The sequence below is a fragment of the Taudactylus pleione genome, unplaced genomic scaffold (assembly GCF_031769625.1).
Source record: "Taudactylus pleione unplaced genomic scaffold, aTauple2 ptg000399l, whole genome shotgun sequence".
NCBI lineage: Eukaryota > Metazoa > Chordata > Amphibia > Anura > Myobatrachidae > Taudactylus > Taudactylus pleione.
Genome location: NW_028284801.1, coordinates 2,785,832 through 2,807,548, shown reverse-complemented (window position 1 = coordinate 2,807,548; position 21,717 = coordinate 2,785,832). Strand labels below are relative to the sequence as shown.

Here is a 21,717-nt window from a genome sequence, read left to right as displayed (position 1 = left end):
GTTTTTCCAGCTCTGTTGTTACCACCATGCTCAGAGCTCGGAAGCCATCTTCTGCCAGAATTTACCACCGAGTGTGGCATACTTTCTTTGAATGGTGTCGACTTAGAGGGTATGATCCTCAGGTTTTTAGAATATCCAGGATTTTGGCTTTCTTACAGGCGGGCTTAGATCACGGTCTTCACCTTGCTTCACTGAAGGTGCAGGTTTCTGCCATCTCAGTGTGGTTTCAGCATAGGATTGCTTACACTTCCTGATGTCCACACCTTCATGGAAGGTATACTTCGCATACAGCCTCCCTTTGTTCCACCTGTGGCTCCTTGGGACTTGGCTGTGGTCCTTAGGGCTCTCCAAGGACCGCCATTTTAACCACTGGTCTCAGTGGATCTAAAATGGCTCACAGCTAAGACTGTGTTTCTTCTGGCCATTGCTTCAGCTAGAAGAGTGTCAGATTTGGGGGCTCTCTCATGTCGGCCCCCCATTTCTAATTTTTCATAGGGACAGGGCAGTGCTGTGAACTCATCTTGGGTTCCTACCTAAGGTGGTATCTAGTTTCCACATCAAAGAGGAAATTATAGTACCGGCCTTCAATTCCCCAGACCTATCTGCTGGTGAGGCCTCCTTGGATGTGGTAAGGGCCTTAAGGATTTATGTTGACCGTACCAGTTAATTTAGGAAATCGGACTCTCTGTTTGTCCTCTATGGTTTCCATAAGAAGGGTTGGCCTGCCACTAAGCAAACTTTGGCAGGATGGATTCGCATGGCAATTTCTGAGGCTTACATTCATGAGGGCCTGTCTGTACCATCCTCTCTTAAAGCCCACTCTACTCGGTCTCTGGGTCCTTCATGGGCAGCTCACCGTGGTGCCTCCACAGTTCAGCTGTGCAAGGCAGCCACGTGGTCTTCTGTCCATACCTTTGTGAGGTATTATGCATTTGATTCCTTCGCCTCTCAGGATGCTTCCTTCGGGCGGCGGATTTTCCTTACAGCACAGGAGCATCCCCACCCTTAAAGGATACTGCTTTGGGACATCCCCAAGGTATCCTGTGGATACCCTATGGACCCTGAAGTAGAAAATAAGAGATATGGCAAAAACTTACCTTTGTTATCTCTATTTCTAAGAAGTCCATAGGGTTCCACAGGATTCCCGCCCTGTCGCACCTGTACTGCAGATGGGATTTGATCTGGTCACCAGTTTTTCCGTCTCCTTCTGGTGAGAATGTAATTTTTGTGTGTTCCAGACTTTCTTCTCTCTCTTTGTTCTCCCCCTCTGGCCTATGGCTTGTTACGAAACTTATTTGCCTTGGCTCGGGGGCGGGTATAGGAGAGGGACCCTGGTGCATCCTGGGAGGCTGAAAATTAACTCTGTGGTGTCCGATGCCTGACGTCATCACCAATACCCCAAGGTATCCTGTGGAACCCTATGGACTTCGTAGAAATCGAGATAACAAAGGTAAGTTCTTACCATATCTCTTATTTTTGCTTTCGAGGCGCCAACCTGGTGCTGATTGGCTGTGATTTGTGAGCCTGAAATCCACGTGTTGGAGAAAGTAGGTCAGGGAAGAGCACCCAAATTGGTGAAATGTTCGCCAAGGGCATACTAGTATATATATATATATATATTTTAATCCTTGTAAAAATATCTTTAACATTACCTAGAACAGCACTGGACTTGTACATCCCCAGGCGGTATTAGTGCTGCAGTGCAGATCATGCACTGTTACTGGCAAGGGTGTCCGGCACTGCACCGCACTACAATGATCAAACTCAAAAGAAACTACAACTTCCAACAGCCCTTGCTGCCAGGAGCTTTCGGCAGCAAGGGCTGCTGGGAGCTGTAGTTTATTTATTTATTACTTTACTGTAGTGTGGTGCTGCCTGCTGTGCTAGTCTCCGGGCCAAACACTGCTCATGGGAGCACACCGACACCAGGTACTAACCCCTGAGAGCAGGTTGCACCACCAGGCGGCGCACCTCCTCGTCTAGCGCCCCTGGCAAGTGCCACCCTGGCCAAGGAGTAGATACGCCCTTGTTTCTGAGATTGCATTCTGTATTCATTTTTCTCCACTTACTCAGAGAGGACCATAATAGTTATGTTATGTGTCTTCTGATGTAAATGCTATTTTCTCATGTATTGGATTTTTACTTGTGCAATTGTTTGTTTTGTTGCTCCTATATGTATCTGAATGATGTACTGTAGCTGCTATGGTTCCTTGCTAATTTGTTCTGTTTACTGTATAGCTGACTATGACACTGCAGAATCTGTGGTGCCTCTTGAACAATGTTGATAATAGTATTATATTGCATATACAAATAGGGTCCCAACACACCCATAAGTATGCTTATTTAAATGCATCTTTTCCTATGCCCATTTTGTTTGTTTGCTGTTGCACAAATGCATCCAACTCTAAATGAGTCTTTATACTGTAGGTAAATATTCCCTATTTATATTGTTGGGCAATAAAACAAAATTACATGTGATCATCTGGATAAAAAGCTACTCAAGGGATAACAGCAATTTATGTACCGGTAAGCTTACCATAAAAATTCCTCAGTGCGCTCATCTTCGTGTGCTTCAGTAATTTACCAATGAGGAAACTCCATAATAAACATACAAATAAAATGTTTATTTTGTCCTTGTAATTTCAAGGGCATAACAGAATGTATATATACACTGATATCTTTCTTTCTACTCGCAACATGTACTGCATCAACGCCACCCATGAATGTTTAAAAATTGTTAATCGATTAAACCGTTTTGACGACAGGTTCTCAATGTCGACGTAGTCATTAGGTCGACAACCAATATGTCGACATGCATTTGGGTCGACATGGTTAAAATGTTGACACATTTAGAATGTCTACATTTAACATGTCCACACCAACATGTCGACTTATTTTTTTTCTTATTGATTGTCAGGGTTAGGGTTTGGGTTAGGTTTAGGCTAAAATAGCCCCAAAAAAACATATGTTGACACTTTTGTGTTGACATGTTAAATGAGCGTGTTAACATTTTAACCATGTCGACCTAAATACATGTCTACATATTGATTGTTGACCTAATGACCATGTCAACCTTCTGACATTCAGCACCTGTTGACATTCTGGTGTCGACATTCTAAATATCGACAAGTCATACTACACCCATTTTGGTAAATTAACTAGATTCATATTCCATCCAGATAAATTTCAGCAAATATAAAATAAATGCTTCAAGGACCACAAACCTAGTAGTGGCAGAATAAGCATTCACAAATCTGTAATATATAAAGGCTTACTGTAGGTGCTTGTACTGTATAAGATAGAATTTTATAGCAAACACAAAATCAAGAGAGAAAATTTAGCATTTGGGGATTCTGGGCTGTGACTGCTGTGGGCAAGCAGATATTCAACCACTGCAGTTGATATGACACAGACCAATCAATATGAGGAAATATTGGTACTTCAGATATGACTGTATAATATTGATTGGCCACTGGTATAATAAGTGCTTTATTTTGATGGTAACAAAACTCCTTGGTTGTTTTTTTTTTGCTCTATAACTGATACATTAAGAAAAAAAAATACTTGCCACTTATTTTTGAATGGCAAATATCCAGAAGTAATAAAAGTGAAAGCAATTAAATGTCATATTTTCATTTTAGTAGTTTTGAACGTCAATATAAACATCTCTAAAGTTTCCAAAAGTTCCATTGATTCTTCTTTCTGTAAGATACTAATCCTGTACCATCAAACATGTAAAAATAATCTTCCTTTCTTGTTCACTGGAACTAGGTAGAACCATGTGAAAAGTCCTGATATCCTCACATGCATGAGGGATAAAAGTCTAAACTTGAGGATCAAAATATTTCACCCTAAATCCATCACTTAAGCAGTAATGTTGGAAACATATTTTCACACTAGGAAACTGACTGTGATCCAAATAATAGTCTTGGATAATAAAAGTTTATATAGTCAGGCAAAATGGTTTTGAAATAAAAATTTAGACTGGATGCTACAGTTGGGATCTTCAAAGGTTGATTTCATGATGATGTGGAACGGAGATCTTTTTTGCTACAATTTATTTACAAGACAGATCCTCAGCGTGTGGAATGCTAGGATAAAGGAGGATAAAGGAGTACAACAATTATTCTGGAGGTTTATATCCACTGATTCATTTTATTAAAAAAAGGTAATTAATAAAAAAATTATTCCATACCTTGGGGTTTCCACATTAACTTGCTTTTCTTCTGCCCTGGAGTAGAAACAAAATTGAGAACTAGACAATTCCTTAAAAGTTGTTTATATATTCATTTAAATTTTTTATTTTTACTTATTATTGTGTGTTAGTCAATAAAATTAAAAATGTGATCCTGTGTTTAGTGCAAAGTCTGGCTACACTTTGAAAAGTGTTTAAATGGTCTATTCATCATCCCTTAATTTTTACAAAATGTATATTTTCCCTTACTTTTGTAAAGGTTAAGGCTATTCATTAAGCATTTAACACAAGATATATCACTGATATCTCCTGCTTACAATTCTTCCCCAATAATTTCCACATCCCCATACTTTAGTATGGGGATGTGGAAATCATGTAATTCATCAAGTTCTGAAAAAGCATTTTTTTCAGAATTTGCCAGTAATACTGTACGCTACCCTGAGATGGCGTACAGCTCACAATACCATGCACAAGCTGCCGTTTACACAGCAACTTGTGCAGCAGAGGGATCTATACAGATACCTCCTCCTGTATTTATTTACCACTGGTGTCTCTGGCTCCCGAGTCCTGTGCTGCACGGGTGCAGGCTGTAGTTTGTGCTGCAGGGGCGCCAAGAAAAGCTTGCACAATGGCGGCGAGGGGGGTGAGGCACCACCTGCGGCGGTCGCAAGGGGAATGGGGTACGGACACTGGTGTGCAGCAGTGAGTAAATCCTTATAGACACCTCAGCTGCAGGGGAAATGTATCACTTTTCTGAAAAGCTGACTCCGCAAAAAGAGCAGCTTTTCGGAAGTGATACTTTTATTAGTGAGCATGATGATTTTTTAAACTCGCAGTGAGTTTAAAACATAATTATCTCTAGTGATAATTATGTAATGATTAATAGGCCCCTACATGTCTATTTACAATGCATTCAGAGGAAATAGAGCACACTCTGGGCCGATTCAATGGTGATTCAGTGTTGATTCAGAGGTGCACGCAATGCCAGTGGTAAGGGACAGTAGTTGACTGATTATTTGCTACTGCGCTAAATATTCTGTAAACCCCTACAGAGCCCAGGTTACCCTGTATGCATGCATAAATGTGCTGTTGCATATGGGAACGCTGGTATCAGGACTAGCCGAGAACCATGGGTGTTCCTGGGTGGTGGCCTGAAGTGAATGCAAAGAAAAAATGTCCATGGGGTGTTGTTCTCAGATGCCATAGACAAGTGCAAATGTCAATGGTGCACGCAATGGTGCGCTGAGGGTGGAGTGTCTTGAATCGCCAGCAGTGTTGCACCATGCAGCAACGCTGAAAGTGGCGGGAAGGCAGAAATGAGCAACTGTGTGCACCTCTGAATCAGACCCGTTTAAATGAAACCATGCAGCAGCTTTGAGTACACATAGCTTAGAAAATAAAGCACATACTGTACAGTATATCTTGTGAGAAACACTCAGTGGCCACTTTATTAAGTACATCTATACAGCTGCTCATCAATGCAAATATCAAATCATCAAATCATGTGGCAGCAACTGCATAAAAGCATGCAGATATGGTCTATAGCTTCACATGTTTATACCAAACACCAGAATTCTTACCTTCCTTCTCCTTTCTTTAATATAAGCACTAGACTGGGGAAGAAATGTGAACTAAGGCCCTGAGTCAGAGATGGACGGTATTGCACAGCCACACGGAAGCAGCCGTCCAACAGCGTCCAACAAAATGTAAATGCAGCAGGCGGTGTCTGTATGAAATAGACACCTCCTTCTTGCATTTGTGATACGAGTGTAGCGTCCATAGAAACTGCCTTGGATCATCATCACAGGTTGCTCCATTGGCCAGGCTGAGTAAGTTGAAGCTTACCTCATCCTCATCAGCAACGCCCCTGCTCCGCCTCCCAGCTGCAGCAGTATGTCAATCATGCTGCAGCTAGGGGGACTGTGAGCACGATCGCAGGACCCGTTCTGCACTTCCTAAACATCAAAGATGTAAGATACCATCGTTTTAGTGTATATCTGTGAATCAGGACCTAAGTAACTTTGGCCATGGAATGATTCAAACAGCTGCTCTCCAGTGATTTTCATGTACAACAGTCTACAGTTTACAGAGAATGGTGCGCATAACAAAAACTAAGTAAGTGGCAGTACGTGGTGAAAATATCTTGTTAATGAGAGTGGTCAGAGGAGTATGGACAGATTGTCTACCCCCCGGCTTGAACCAATTATAATTCAAATATATATGGATTACAACGTAGAAGCAGAAGAGAATCCTGATGGTTTACGTACATATCTGATTGTTGTGGGTATGCGCATGTGCAGAACGGGTCCTGTGTGATCGCTCGCCGTCCTCCCTTAGCTGCAGCATGATTGCCATGCTGGGGCATTTGGGCGAACAGCGATTAAGACCGTTGTACAAAACGGGGGAGTGTCGTCCCTATATTGTAGGCGTGCCAAGTTCAGGGTCTGCATCGTCAGACGCAGACTTCCTGGACTGGCAGAGGGGTTCTGATAGCTCGGCTAATTAAGCTTCTACGGATGCTGCAGACACCTGCTGCATTTCTACTTTACTTGTTTGGTAATGCTTGTACGGTATGGCTGTGCAATACTGTCCACACCGGTATCAGGCCCCTTGAGCAGATTGGTAACCACAGCAGAAGACAGCATGGATTGTACTCCTGCCAGGTGAGAACAGGAACCTAGGGCCTTATTCAGGTTGGATCGCACGGCTGCGTTCGCACACAGCCGGTCAATGTTTGTGCTCTGCGCATGCATCGCAGTGCGCTTTTGCAAACTGGCCGATGTGATAGGGAAGCGCTCGCAGTGAGCACTCAGTTCAATCACATAGTGAATGACATGAAGTGACCTTTAGGGGTGAAGGAGCGCAGGTGTGTATGTGCGTTTGAACGCTGTTACAGAGGCGTGCATAATTAAGCCCTTGCGATTGTATACGCTGGCAGAGGTCTAGATGGTGACAGGAAGTTTAGCAGTTTGTGAGATAGGATCACATACACCCGATCTCAATTCAATAGAGCACCTTTGGGATGTGGTAGAACGGAAGAGCCTTAGGGAGGAATTCAATTGTTTTCTCACGCCCTATCTCCCGTCTGACAGGAGATTGCAGGGCGAAATTCAGTTGATTAGAATATCACGCCCAATGAGGTGGGGTTTAGCAGCGTAAAACAGCTACACCTGACCAAAGTGCTGGGTGCGATCGCGAAAAGTGCCACTTGGGCGCCCAAACTGGTCACTTATCGCACATTTCAGCTCGCACTCCCTGGGGGCGCCTGATCACACCCAACAGGAGCAACAATTGAATAGTTTGGTCGGGCACATAGGTGGCTGCAAACAATTGAATTCTGCCCATAATATGAATGTGCGGTCAACAAATCTGCAGTAACATTGCGTCCAAGTTGAAATATAGCATCAAGCAGGTGCTGCAGATTTGTTGGCTGCATATCGACCATGTACCAAAAGTGAGATTTGGTGACTGTGAAGATCCCTGGAAGTAGAGATTACATGTATTTTGTGACATGGCATGTTACGTGCTGGTAGTAGCCTGTAGAAGATGGGTAGACTGTGACCATAAACAGATGCACATGATACTAACCAGGTTTTATGCCCAAGGCAAATAGAAAATGGTGGCCCTTGAAAACTGTTCTTTAAAATTCTGTCTGAATTCTTGATACTCAAATAAATACAAACCTTATTGGTATTGTAACATGGGGCTCGTATGTATTACCCTCATCAGATATTAATTTTGCTGTCTCTCTTCAAAATGATTAGAGCAGCTGTCCCAAAACCACCTGGGAGTTTGCTGTTCACATACGTGTCAAACCGAGCCATAGACGGAAAGCTATGTACAATGCACAGCAGAGACATCATGGCACAGATAAATGCGGGAGCTTTACCTACTCTGGAGGGTGGGTAACTATGGAGTCTTGTAATGCCAGCTAAGTCATGCCCTAACCCTGGCTCCCTCAACCCTGGCACCCAGCTACAATGATGCATGCAGGCTGTAGCATTTAAATGATGTCAACCTTTAATACCCGGTGAGCAAGAAAATATTTCACACACCATTACACCACTATTATCGCTGACACAAGACAGGATGGATCCATGCTGCTTGTGGCAATTTCTGACCTTACAGTCTGCATGCTGCAAAAAAAAATCAGGATTTGTCAGTATAGGTGATGCTTCTCCACTCTTCAACTCAGGGCCAGAGCAAGGCTCTATGCCAGCCCTGCACCCATGACATCACACCTAGGGACAGGGCCACAAGCACTAGGATGTAGAGCACTGCCCAGAGTGCCCTAAGCATACCCCGGGCAGCTCTATGACATGCAAGGTGCGTGCCCTGAGTGTCCCATATATGACAGCTCTGCAGCAAAGCTGCAAGAAGCCATTCCAGGCACTCTGCAAGCCAAATGTAGGTCCCGTAGGGCAGCGACGGCACGCCCCCAGGACCCAGCACCCTGGGCAACAGCAGCACTCTAGCTACAGCCCTGCTCCATGAGCTGAACTGTAGCATCAGTTTCCTCTTCTTAGCTGACAGGGGTGGAACAAGCTTTTGCACACCATTCCCTGTAAATTGTAGAGACTATTGTGCATAAAAATCCTGGGAATGCAGCTGTTTCTGGCACCAACAATCATTCCATAATCAGAGTCACTTAGATGGCATTTCTTCCCTATTCTGGTGTTTGGTCTTCACAACAATAGAAGCTCTTTACCATGTCTTCATGCTTCTATGCATTAAGCTGCTATGTATATGTGTAACTCACCTCTCTCTCCTAGCTTTGATCCGTTCTTCATCGTACCTACAACAAAACATAACATTTATGAGTAACGGAGGCAAAGAAATGACAAAATAAACTCTAGCAAGTGAGGTTAAAAAAAGACACTGGTTTAATGAGTTAAGCATGCTCTGTGGTACTGTACAGAATACTTGGAACTCCCCACTAATAGTATCAGACTTTTGAAGTCACAAAATGCCATTTGTGCTGCTGATCCCCTTAGGGATATATGTACTAAGCAGTTGCTTTGTAAAGCAAACGATTGTCAGTGGTTCTGGCAGTGGGATTTTAAATTACAGTAATATTAAACGAAAAGCTAGGCGTGCTTTGCATTTAATATCATTGTCATTTTAAATTCCACAATCAGTGTCTTTATAAAGTCACCACCTTAATGTGTTTAGAATTCTTTTAGTTATGCAGATGTCCAATAAATTATAAATTCATGTTTCCTTTAAAATCAGGCTTTGCTGCTTTTCTAGGATCTATAACTTAAATCATGGTATATGACTGACCAAGCGAGGTAACATGATTGTTTATATCTGAGTCCATGCTGTTGCTTTCTATATATATTGTTGGCATAGGTTTTATATACATTAGCTATCTTGGTATAATTTAGTTTTCAGCACTACTGTATGTGTTATTGTGCTAATAAAGAATATACCTCAGATAAAATTAACCCTGAGTATAGATGAATTACAGGTGTTTCTAGGTATATATTTTTGTTGGGCATATTGATTTTTTCTTGGTAACTATTTGTTATACACAAAGAGGCACATTTAAGGTATAGTATATAGCTATATAGTACTGCTTATAGTAAGTATTATCATTGCATATTGTTACACCACCCTACAGCACCTGCAGGAGATACAAGTCCTAAAGGCATATCTGGGGTAACGTCCACACCAAAATTATGTAACCACACAATTACTGTGCTTGGTATTTGCTTGCCCAAGACTGCCCATCTCACTCCACTGTTGAAGGTGTAAGAGGCACACAAAAATCTATATACAAATATATACGTATGCATCTTTCGTGCACACGCACAGTACAGAACTGCATATCAAAAAACTGATGTTTAGCAAGAACACTTTTGGTATCGGTTTCATAATATAAATCCCTTTAATGAAGACACGGGTGAGTACAGCCATGGGTTCTATAATGAAGTGGAAAAAAATGCTCTAGATCCACCATCCTCACTCCTGTTATTTGTGAGGCATTCTTGGTTCAAAACGTTCAATGTGATCTGTTCCATTGACATGATCTTTAATATCGCCTGCATTAAATACAGTATAGGTCACTGTTTTTTTGTAATTAATTGCAAGACTCAAAATCAGTCACATGCCATCGTGCAAATTATGAAATATTAATCAAATGTAACATTTTTGTTTTGGCCACATGAAATTCATTAATATGAAAACCAATATTCAACATCAATCATTTTACCTTTCTGTGAGCTGTTATAGAGTCTACTAATTATGAATAGTGTTTTTTAAAGTTTGCATGTCGGATGAGAATTCATCCAAAAGAGAGTTACAGATGTTTCCTCATACACCTAGTCTGAGTGAGCTGCCAGATCCTGTGCGTCTCTGTTTGCGCCAAGCATCTTTTTAGTCCCGACAATGCATCTCAGTCACAATGCAATGTGACTAAGACACACCAGGAGACTGCACTGATTACTTTGTAAACACATGTATATCTGTGTGCAACTGAGCCTGTATATCAAGCACAACAGAACTTGGCATTGAAAATAACTGCGGCTTCTGCATAGTAGCCTTTCGGGAACAGATTCAGACTCAGTTGTACACAGATCTACATGTGTCGAATTAATCGCATTTTCAGGCAAAATCTACTTTAGGAAAATGCTCGGCGCTAGTAGAGTCACAGTAGGCCTGTAGGCCTCATATTCACTAGCATTTTACTTGTATTCCTTAACATTAGTAATAATGCAAGAAGAAATATATATCAAACACAATAGAAATGTGTTTAACCGCTGCAAATGCTAAAAATGTAGTTTTCTGAGAAATTTGATCACAAAGCAAGTAAAAACATAAATGGGTATGATTACAATATAAACAAGTCATTTGACAAATGCAAAAACATTTAGTAAAATGCAAAGGGTGAAATAAATACTCATTGTTTTAGATGATGGCTAGGAAAACAAACTGAGGGCCTGATTCAGAGTTGTACGCCAATCGCATCTCTGCTGCGTACACAGACACAATAATGATAATGCAGCAGGAGAAGTCCTGTGTAAATAGACGCCTCCTGCCGGCTACTGTGATGTGATGATGCATCCAAGGACACAGCATCAACTGTGCGAACATCAGCCATCTGAGTAACCCTCAAGTTACTCAGCGTGGTCGTTAAATTCACGCTGCCAGGGCCAGTGAGGTTGCGTCAGAAGATGCAGCCACTGGCATCAGTATGCCCAGAAAACAAGGTTGACACACCAGTTTTCCTGGTTGCTGCCTGTCGCCTCCCTTCTCCACTCCAAAACAGTCGGAGCATGTAAATCATTCTGGGGCTTAGGGGGCACTGTGACTGTCCTTGGAGACACCAATCGGCACAAGCGCAGTACAGATCCTGCGCATGTGCCGATCGACCACCATCAGACTTGTATTCAAACCATTTGCATACAACTCTGAATCAGGCCCTAAGTTAAATACAGTACTATATTCCCATCGTATAGACAACTTACTGCAAGACGCATTCAGGGATATGTACATTCTCCATAGGAATGATCTGTTCCAAGTCCTCCAGACTGTGCACATACTGTATCTTATTGATAAATTTCACACTGTGAAGAATAAGGAAACAGATGAGTACGCTGTAACAAACTGTGGTAGCTGGATAGAGAGGATTCTTACTGCACTTAGAAACAGTGACATCTGCAGTATATTTTTACTTAAGACCCTTATCTTCTAAAATATATACCAAATATATAAAAAATTAGTCTAGATGACCTAGATTAAATGCTATATAAATACTATATATAATCTGGATATCAATGTTCTGATTTGCCAAACTGTGGAATAAGTACAGTTAAATCTGTTATATGTTCTCAAACTATGTTGAATCACGCTGTCCTAGAGTATCAGCATTTATATCATGGCACCATTAGGCCAGAAGTTTCTGACTGAGAAATTATGCAAAGATGATAAAATGAAGTTATTTAGTGCTAGACATGATAGCGCTTCTGTTTGTCACATATTTTATAATTGACAGTCATCAGCTCTGGTTTTGCCTATTACATTGATCATAAATAGCTTGCCTTGGCTCCCAGTTTGGGCAGCACTGTGCTATGGCTATGTTTGAAAACAAAGCATTGATAGCTTTTGTTGTCAAAATAAAGGTTCATATTTATCATATATCAATAGGTCCATTTAATAATTATTTAATTCATTTTAGGGTTTTTTTACAAAGTGGAACTGAAAGCTCAAGTCTAGGCTTTATGTTGTGTGATGCGGTAACCCAGGTCAAACATTTCCCCTGAAATTGGCCAGCAAAGTACAAAGTTAACCTTTATTGTTCCAGGCTGAGATGTTAATGAAATATTGTGCTGTTTTTCATAGTTGTGATAAGAAATCAAATGTATTGCAGAATGTACTTAAGTAGGCAAAAATGCAATACAATAATGAATATTTGGAGAAGGTGGTTATCTTGTATCCGTACTAGGGGCATGATTCATTACCGTTCGCAACTGCGATTACACACACAATCGGCCTACTTTTTGCATTGTGCGCATGCGTCACAGTGCGCGTGTGCAAACCAGCCACAGCGATCGGGACTGCGATCGAAGTGACTATGCAGACCCATCGATTAGTGATTAACAGGAAGTGCCGTTTGTGGGTGGTGACGGGGGGGGTGGTCGGCGGAACGCAAGCATACAAGTGCATTCAAACACCGTTACAGGGGCATGCATAAATTATCCCCTGCAATGCCGTACGCAGTCTGAGGACTCACAGTGTGCAATGAAGTTAGCAATTTCTGAGTAAGGTCAGACCTTGTGCAAGTGTGCGTGAGGCTCCGATTGTACTCGATGTTACCAATGGTTTTGCAGCCTTGCTAAACATTACAGATTTATGTAAGATAAAGTGGGCGTCCTTGTGTAGTGCTGTGATGTCATAGCAATCGCAGTGGATTAGCATACCTTCGCAGTTGAACTGCATGCGTAATCGCAATTGCAATTGCAGTTGTGATCCGTAGTGAGTCAGGCCCAAGGTAACAAATACTGCTTGGGAGATTAGACACTTTTAGTTTTATAACAAGCTGTAAATTATGAGAAAATACATATGTAATACAAACGTATTATGGTTTCAAAGTTTCTGTTCCTCACATTATATGCAGATATATTCAACTGTTTGGGCACCCCTGGTCAAATTCAATTTTTCACTGAACCTCAAACATGACCTTCATCTGCACACTGTAATGCACAACATACACATAGCAAAGTCCATGATCTTTTGGATGAATTCATGCTATTTAATGTGACCCAAACAGAGAGAGCAATCAGCTTGAAAAAGAACACAGGCGTGGCTGAAACGCATTGCTGCTCTCCTGATCTCTGAATTTATAGTGGCTGTTGTTTATTTATCCATATACTCCTGGATGAACAGCTACGTTAGGATTTACATGTACCTATCTTGTCATTCCGGCGGATATATGAGTGTAAGTGACACTATTAAAATCCCTGCAAATACACCTACAGTGGGACTTTGGCCCTCATTCAGAGCCGCTCGTTAGCAGCAGTACGCTCGTTCCGAGCGATGTTCGCACATCTGCGCATGCGTACGGTTTTTAGTACGCATGCGCGAACCAGTCAGTGCGGCAGAAAATCGTTTGTACGCTATATAGCGAGTGCCTGCTATTTTGAGTGACAGAATGAGGCGTATGTGGGTGGTAACAGGGGAAGGTGCTTGAAAACGGGGGAGTGGAATTCGAACGCAGGCGTGCTTAAAGGTCAAAACGGGCGTTTTAAGGGTGTGCATAATTAATACAGCAGCGTCATTGACCACGTCACTTGGTTTTTTTAAACTCAGAACTTCTCGCAAAATAGCGGTTGAAAAAACCAACCACAAGAATAGCGAGCAGTTCATACGCTGTACGATGTACTCGATTAATCTAATAAATAGCGGACATGACGTATGGTGCGAGCGGCCAGGGGGCGTTTTTATCAAATAAACGAGCGTATGTTTTGCGCGCTCGTTCAGACTTAGAGGTGTGAAAAGACTGCAATGTGCGAACGGATCATTTGAATAGCCACCCCTTGTTTTTGAACGAACGACCGCAAATAGCGAACGGCTCTGAATGAGGGCCTTTATTCGCTACCTTCTCTTATTAATGGCTACACAGCATATGCCCAGTGCAGGGACACGTGTGGATAGTGCCAACAAACTTCTGCAGACAAGTGAGTGAACCAGGAAAGGCAGTCAGCTGCCGTCTGCTGCTATTGGTGCAGAAGGTTTCTGGAGCAGTAGCAATTTAAACTGCTCTTGGATATTCACTAAAATAGCTTCTGTAAGAGACCTGCAGCTAGCATTCAATCCTGATAAGTTCCCAGGTAAAATTTTAAGGCACAAATAATTGTAACTCACAACAAAATCCATTGTGAAATTGGCACAATTCTTAACATCAACCTAAGCTGCTGGAGTTGACACAACCAACATATAGCTACATTATTTGTGATATCTGCGTCCTAAATTAGGATGCTTTAGATATTTAAATTGTATGACCTGTCGTTCGCTAACGGTAGGCAATAGTTTTTGCCATCCGTATAGCGGACGTAGATTTACCATACGTCACCGCCTGACATGCACTACTAAGTTTATTGTTTATGTCATCACCTGTCCTTGTGGGCTTATATACGTCGGGAAAACCGACAGAACACAGAGAGCTGATGGCGCTACACCGGTCGGCTATTCGGGCCGCCATTTCTTCTGGGGGTAGCGACCAAACGGTGGCCTACCGCTTTGTTTCTAGTGGCCACAATGTTGCCTCTCTACTGTACATGATCATTGATCATGTAGCTAAATCTCAACGTGGAGGTGGTAGATCCCGCAGGCTATTGCAATGCGAATCCCGCTGGATCTTTAAATTAGATGCATTGGCACCACGTGGCCTTCATGAAAACCTGGGTCTATATTGTTTCCTTTGAGAATACTTTGTCTATGGAATCTCTTAATTACAGATTGGATGTATTGTATAGTAGTAGTATGACATGGGGGGTAGAGTTTGCATGTTCTCTCTAAACTGTCAGTTTTCTTTGATAGTACAGGTTGAGTCTCCCATATCCAAAATGCTTGGGACCAGGGGTATTTTGGATATCGGAATATTCCGTATTTTGGAATAATTGCATACCATATTAAAATGTCTTAGGTATAGGGCCCAAATCTAAACACAGAATGCATTTATGGTTTATATACACCTTATACCCACAGCCTGAAGGTAATTTTATACAATATTTTCAATAATGTTGTGGCTCAAACAAAGTTTGTGTACATACATGAAATTTATTTGTGTGTCATATACACCTTATACACACAGCCTATAGGTCAATTTATACTTTATTTTTTATAATTTTGTGCCTTAAACAAAGTTTGTGTGCATTGAACCATCAAAAATCAAAGTTTTCACTATCTCAGTCATTCTAAAAATATTCTGTATTTCGGAATATTCCGTATTTCTGAATATTTGGATATGGGAGACTCAACCTGTATTTACAACCATTCTAATGTATGATCTCAATCTAGTATTTGTGGTCTTTTAAGTGTTGCTTATAAATTTGGGCAGCACTAGTTGTAGTTATTAGAATCAGAGGTGTATCTCTCTGGCTATTGAAGTTTATTATATGTAGCTATATTTATGTTTTCATAATACAGGCTGACATTTAGTGTAGCTTTCTGTGTCTATATTGTCCACATTATTTATTTCACTTGGTTTACAATAAGGAAATATGTTGTCTTCATCTTTCACATTTTGTCCTATGTGTTTTATATGTGGATTTTTAAAAATGTTAATGGATCTTGTATGTGTATTGTGTCATGTTTCAGTTTGTATATAAGTCCGGATACTGCACGTTGCGAGGGTGACGAGGATCCAGGCTGTGGGCGTCTCCACTGTCTTTGGACTGACGTGGTGAGAGCGTCAGTGTGGAGGACAGGGGTGATGACGTCATCAGTGTGTGACCCGGCCCGGACGCCGCGTGGTGCGGACTACACGTGGGGAGATGTGAGTTTAAGTGTCTTGTTATATGTATTTATAAATGTTTTACCTTGATGAAGGGGCAGGAATAAACACTCCGAAACGTTGGTGATATCAGTCACATTCTCCTGTATTGCAGTATTGTCTTATTGGAATCAGAGTGCCGCCGATGTAGATTTTATATATATATATATATATATATATATATATATATATATATGTCCCTATATGTCCCAAAACACTTGCAGCAGACTGAAACACTTGTCAGCAGTATTTTGCATGAGTGGAATAGGATTATTGCTTCTGAGCAATCCTTACCTCGGAGTATAAATCCATCCACTATATAAAGTGCGTCTACTCCAGTTTATTCTCCGCAAACAGATCTTAGGATCATTTGATCAGTGTTCACATTTTCCTGACTATTAATAGGACTGATAATACAGTCATTTGATGATGTACCCCTGATGAAGTCCCATGTGGGGACGAAACGCGTTGGGTCTCCATCGTGTTTTGACTAGTGTTTGATGGTATTTTTCAGCAACATTACAAGGAATCATTGCTAACCCTGAAAACAGGATTTATGACCTCTACAAAATCATTTAAAGACCAACAAAGAACTTAATAAATCTACTCTCTGTGAAACGAAAGGGAGATTCATCCTCTGTGTCGACATCTAGGACTGATCATTGAAGTAGCTTCATTGCTGCATTAATTGTTGATTTTTTAACTATTCAGTTTGTGTTATTTACACATTTTGTATTTTAATATATTTTATATTTTGTACATTAGAGTGCCCTTTCTCTTCTTTCTTGGTTTCCATTTCCCTCCATATCTGTCTAACAGAGATATTAGGTGAAAGGTGCAGCCATCCACACTATTAGATTTAAGTGTTGATTACATATCAGTATCATCAATAATTTTAGCGCAAATAATAGGGTATCTTTGTATATATATATATATATATATATATATATATATGTACCTACCTCCCAACATGACCCTCTCCAGGAGGGACACAATGCTCTGGCCCTGGTAATTTATGATTGGTGGCGGCTCCAGAGGTGGGGCTGCAGTACAGTCCAAAATTCTAATAGGGGAGTCACACCAACTGCCAGTGAGTCTCAGCCAGTGATGTTTGGCAGTGTGTGAAATGACAGTTGGTGTGACTCCCCTATTTGATTTTTGAACTGTGCTGCAGCCCCACCTCTTACCAGGGAAGTCCAGGACCAGAGCATTGTGTCCCTCCTGGAGAGGGTCATGTTGGGAGGTATGTATATATACACACACACATACACACACAGTGGTAAATAGATAGACAGGGTACAGAACCTTGAGACACACTTCAGGGGGTGTGGTATGACATGTTGACATTCATCCATGTTGGCCTAGCGGTCACTTACCTGCTCCTGACAGCTGCTCCAGCACGGCTTCCAGGTCCCAGCAGTCATGACCTATGATTTTCCAGCCCTCTGGCGAGTGTTCTCCCCTAACCCAGGGCTAAGAGTGGAGGGAGCCCCGGATGGGGAATGCACATGGGCCCCCTCCTTTCTCCCCAGCACCAGGCAGTTCACTGAGTGCAGCAGTAGACTCTGGGCATGTGCATGTCACCAGGAAAATGGCGGGTAGCCATTATCCTGATGATTTCACTACTGTGCATACGCAAAACGCCGGGAAAATGGCCGTCGCGGCCATTTCCCAGGCGATCTATGCAGTCCTGCTGCTGATGCAGGACTTTGAAGAGGTAAGTAGTAAAAATATTGGTGTGCGATGTGGGCCTCCCTAGACCCAGGGCCTGTGCCACCTTTATAGATGCGCCCCTGTCCTAACCCTCCCTGCAGTGCCTAACCCTATCCCCCTCCCCTCACAGCCTAACCCTAACCTTCCCTAGTGCCTAAACCCCCTGCGTAGCCTTAACCTAATGTCGACATTTTCATGTCAACATGATGAATGTTGACATTATGATCGTCTACATATCACACTACCCCCTCTTGGGTTCCCTTAAGTGTGCCCCAAGCTCCTGTACCCACCCAATTTTCTATATATATATATATATATATATATATATATATATACATACACACACACAAAGTCCATATGGTCCGACGCTCCCTGTATATAATGAAAGCTCCGGTGCACCTCCCGACAGATAATGCAGATACCAAAAAATATGTAGACAAAGAAGCACTGTAGTGCTGTGTTTATATGTATGCTATTGGAGTCTCACTGAGTGCCGTACCATATTTTTTGGTATCTATATATACAGTCAGGTGCATAAATATTGGGACATTGACAGAATTTTCATATTTTGGCCTCTATTCACAACCACAATGGCTTTAAAATGAAACAAACAAGATGTGCTTTAACTGTAGACTTTCAGATTTAATTTGAGGGTAATTATATCCAAATCAGGTGAACGGTGTAGGAATTACAACGATTTCTATATGTGCCTCCCACTTTTTAAGGGACCAAAAGTAATGGGACAAACTAAACAATCCTAATGGTGCATACACACGATCAGATTTTTCCTTCAGATATGAACGATAACTATTTAAAAATCGTTCAGTCGTTCATATCTCAAGGAAAATCGTTCATATCTGACATGCCTGAACGATGGACGATCAACGATGCACGTTCCCGTTTGTCAGATAACGATATCTGACATCTGATGGGTTTGCAGTCAGACTTGGACGATTCCATTCATTTTAATGCAGTCAAAAATCGTTCAATCGTTCAAATCGTTCAATCGTTCATCTGACAAATCTGACAAGTCTGACAAATCTGACCGTGTGTACGCTCCATAAATCTAACTTTCACTTTTTAATACTTTGTTGCAAATCCTTTGCAGGCAATTACAGCCTGAAGTTTGGAATGCATAGACATCACCAGATGCTGGGTTTCATCCCTGGTGATGCTCTGCTAGGCCTCTATTGCAAATGTCTTCAGTTCCTGCTTGTTCTTGGGGCATTTTCCCTTCAGTTTTGTCTTTATCAAGTGAAATGCATGCTCAATCGGATTCAGGTCAGGGGATTGACTTGGCCATTGCATAACATTCCACTTTTTAGCCTTAAAAACTCTTTGGTTGCTTTTGCAGTATGCTTCGGGTCATTGTCCATCTGCACTGTGAAGCGCCGTCCAATGAGTTCTGAAGCATTTGACTGAATATGAGCATATAATATTGCCTGTAACACTTCAGAATTCATTCTGCTGCTTTTGTCAGCAGTCACATCATCAGTAAATACAAGGGAACCAGTTCCATTGGCAGCCATACATGCCCACGCCATGACACTACCACCATCATGCTTCACTGATGAGGTGGTATGTTTTGGATCATGAGCAGTTCCTTTTCTTCTCCATACTCTTCTCTTCCCATCACTCTGGTACAAGTTGATCTTTGTCTCATCTGTCCATAGGATGTTGTTCCAGAACTGTAATGGCTTTTTTAGATGTTGTTTGACAAACTCTAATCTGGTCTTCCTGTTTTTGTGGCTCACCAATGGTTTACATCTTGTGGTGAACCCTTTATATTCACTCTTGTGAAGTCTTCTCTTGATTGTTGACTTTGACACATATGCACCTACCTCCTGGAGAGTGTTCTTGATTTGGCCAACTGTTGTGAAGGGGTTTTTCTTCACCAGGGAAATAATTCTTCTGTCATCCACCACAGTTGTTTTCCGTGGTCTTCCGGGTCTTTTGATGTTGCTGAGCTCTCCGGTGCTTTCTTTCTTTTTAAGAATGTTCCAAACAGTTGATTTGGCCACACCTAATGTTTTTGCTATCTCTCTGATGGGTTTGTTTTGATTTTTCAGCCTAATGATGGCTTGCTTCACTGATAGTGACAGCTCTTTGGATCTCATATTGAGAGACAGCAAATGATTCTAGATGCAAATGTCACACCTAGAATCAGTTCCAGATCTTTTACCTGCTTAATTGATAATGAAATAACGAGGGAATAGCCCACACCTGTCCATGAAATAGCTTTTGAGTTGATAGTCCCATTACTTTTGGTCCCTTAAAAAGTGGGAGGCACATATAGAAACCGTTGTAATTCCTACACCGTTCACCTGATTTGGATGTAATTACCCTCAAATTAAATCTGAAAGTCTGCAGTTAAAGCACATCTTGTTTGTTTCATTTCAAAGCAATTGTGGTGGTGAAGAGGCCAAAATATGAAAATTCTGTCAATGTCCCAATATTTATGCACCTGACTGTATGTGACATGCCTTTGATACAGTACAATTTTTGTACTACACTCTACAGGATAGAACGTGATACAGTGGTTAGGATTCACTCTTTCACTGCCAAGTAATGAGAGTTTCTTTCAGAGATCACAGTCAGACAGGATATAGATGGAAACTATTGTGTACTATCAGCAATTGTGATGTGATTTTATTCATGTACTGATCTTATTTATCATGGTTTGCTCGTAAAATATGAAAATTCTGTCAATGTCCCAATATTTATGCACCTGACTGTATGTATATATATATATATATATATATATATATATATATATATATATTGTGATAGAAACACTGGAGAACTTAGGGATGGCGTGTATATGTGTTCCAGATTCCTGTAACATGTATTTTAACCCCCAGGAAAAGTCTGTTTTACAAACAGATTTGAGAGTCGGCTTTTGGTAAAAGCCGGAGAATGGGTTCTGGGGGTGTGGATATGAGAGAGAAGGGAGGGCTCCATCCACTGGGCCGTCTCAGGTGTTAGGCCTTTCAGCCTGAGAGCAGGCTAATTAGGGATTACACCTGGAAGTGGTTCAATATAGCTGTGTACGAGTTTAGATGCAGTGTCTCACACACCCTGGGGAGAACACCCAGGTTTTGTTCAGAGACACTGGGACCTTTTGAAAGTGCTGTGTTTGTGGCGAGGCAGTAGGCCTTGCCACTTGTAGAGAGAAAATTACCTGTCTAGTCAGTGCCCAGCCGGGCTAGGGTTTATGTTATGTTTGGTTTATTTGACTATTGGAGTTGCACAATAAAAACTGGTGCCGACCAGCTTGCACAAAAAACCCACGACTGGAGTGCTGTTTCCTGGCTGCTGTGTGTAAGGAGGTGTCCACCTACCTCAGGATATACAGTATATACACACGGTAAATATATAATGTTCCAGGATCCGGCACTCCAGATAATAACCAGTAATCTGCAGAGGTGCCCTCACAAAAGGGTTAAATACATAACTGGAGGTGCGGCACTCCCTTATTAAGAACCACGCAGACCACAAAGGTAATATGGAACGTTTCAGTACTTTAAGTACTATCTTCAGCCATACAAAACACAAATACATATCTTACCTAAATACAACCCCTGCCCAATGTGCAAGAAGCACGCCAAACGAACCACGTCCGATGGACGAATCCCGATGACGTCAGCAAAAAGCGCGTCATAATTATAAGACCCAAATGGTACCATGGTAACCAATATACAAAATGGACACATGTAACCTCACCATGGTGACCAATATACAAAACGGACACATGTGGAAATAGCAATGCTAACGATATACAAGAACATCATATTACATAATACATCTAATCAAA

At 41.6% G+C, this 21,717-nt stretch overlaps 1 protein-coding gene across 2 annotated transcripts in view; it reads right to left on the bottom strand.

Annotated features, from left to right (window-relative positions):
- Nucleotides 1-2,631: 2,631 nt before the first annotated feature.
- Nucleotides 2,632-21,717, bottom strand: part of ATCAY (ATCAY kinesin light chain interacting caytaxin) — a 108,397-nt gene continuing 89,311 nt past the window's right edge. For both annotated transcript variants that reach the window (XM_088446460.1, XM_088446461.1), the window contains 4 exons: nucleotides 11,665-11,763; nucleotides 8,955-8,990; nucleotides 4,196-4,231; nucleotides 2,632-4,091 (listed from right to left, as the gene is read on the bottom strand). In XM_088446460.1, the coding sequence (XP_088302586.1) occupies nucleotides 4,058-4,091; nucleotides 4,196-4,231; nucleotides 8,955-8,990; nucleotides 11,665-11,763 (205 nt within the window). In that variant the 3' untranslated portion in view covers nucleotides 2,632-4,057. The remainder of the gene's footprint in view (nucleotides 4,092-4,195; nucleotides 4,232-8,954; nucleotides 8,991-11,664; nucleotides 11,764-21,717) is intronic.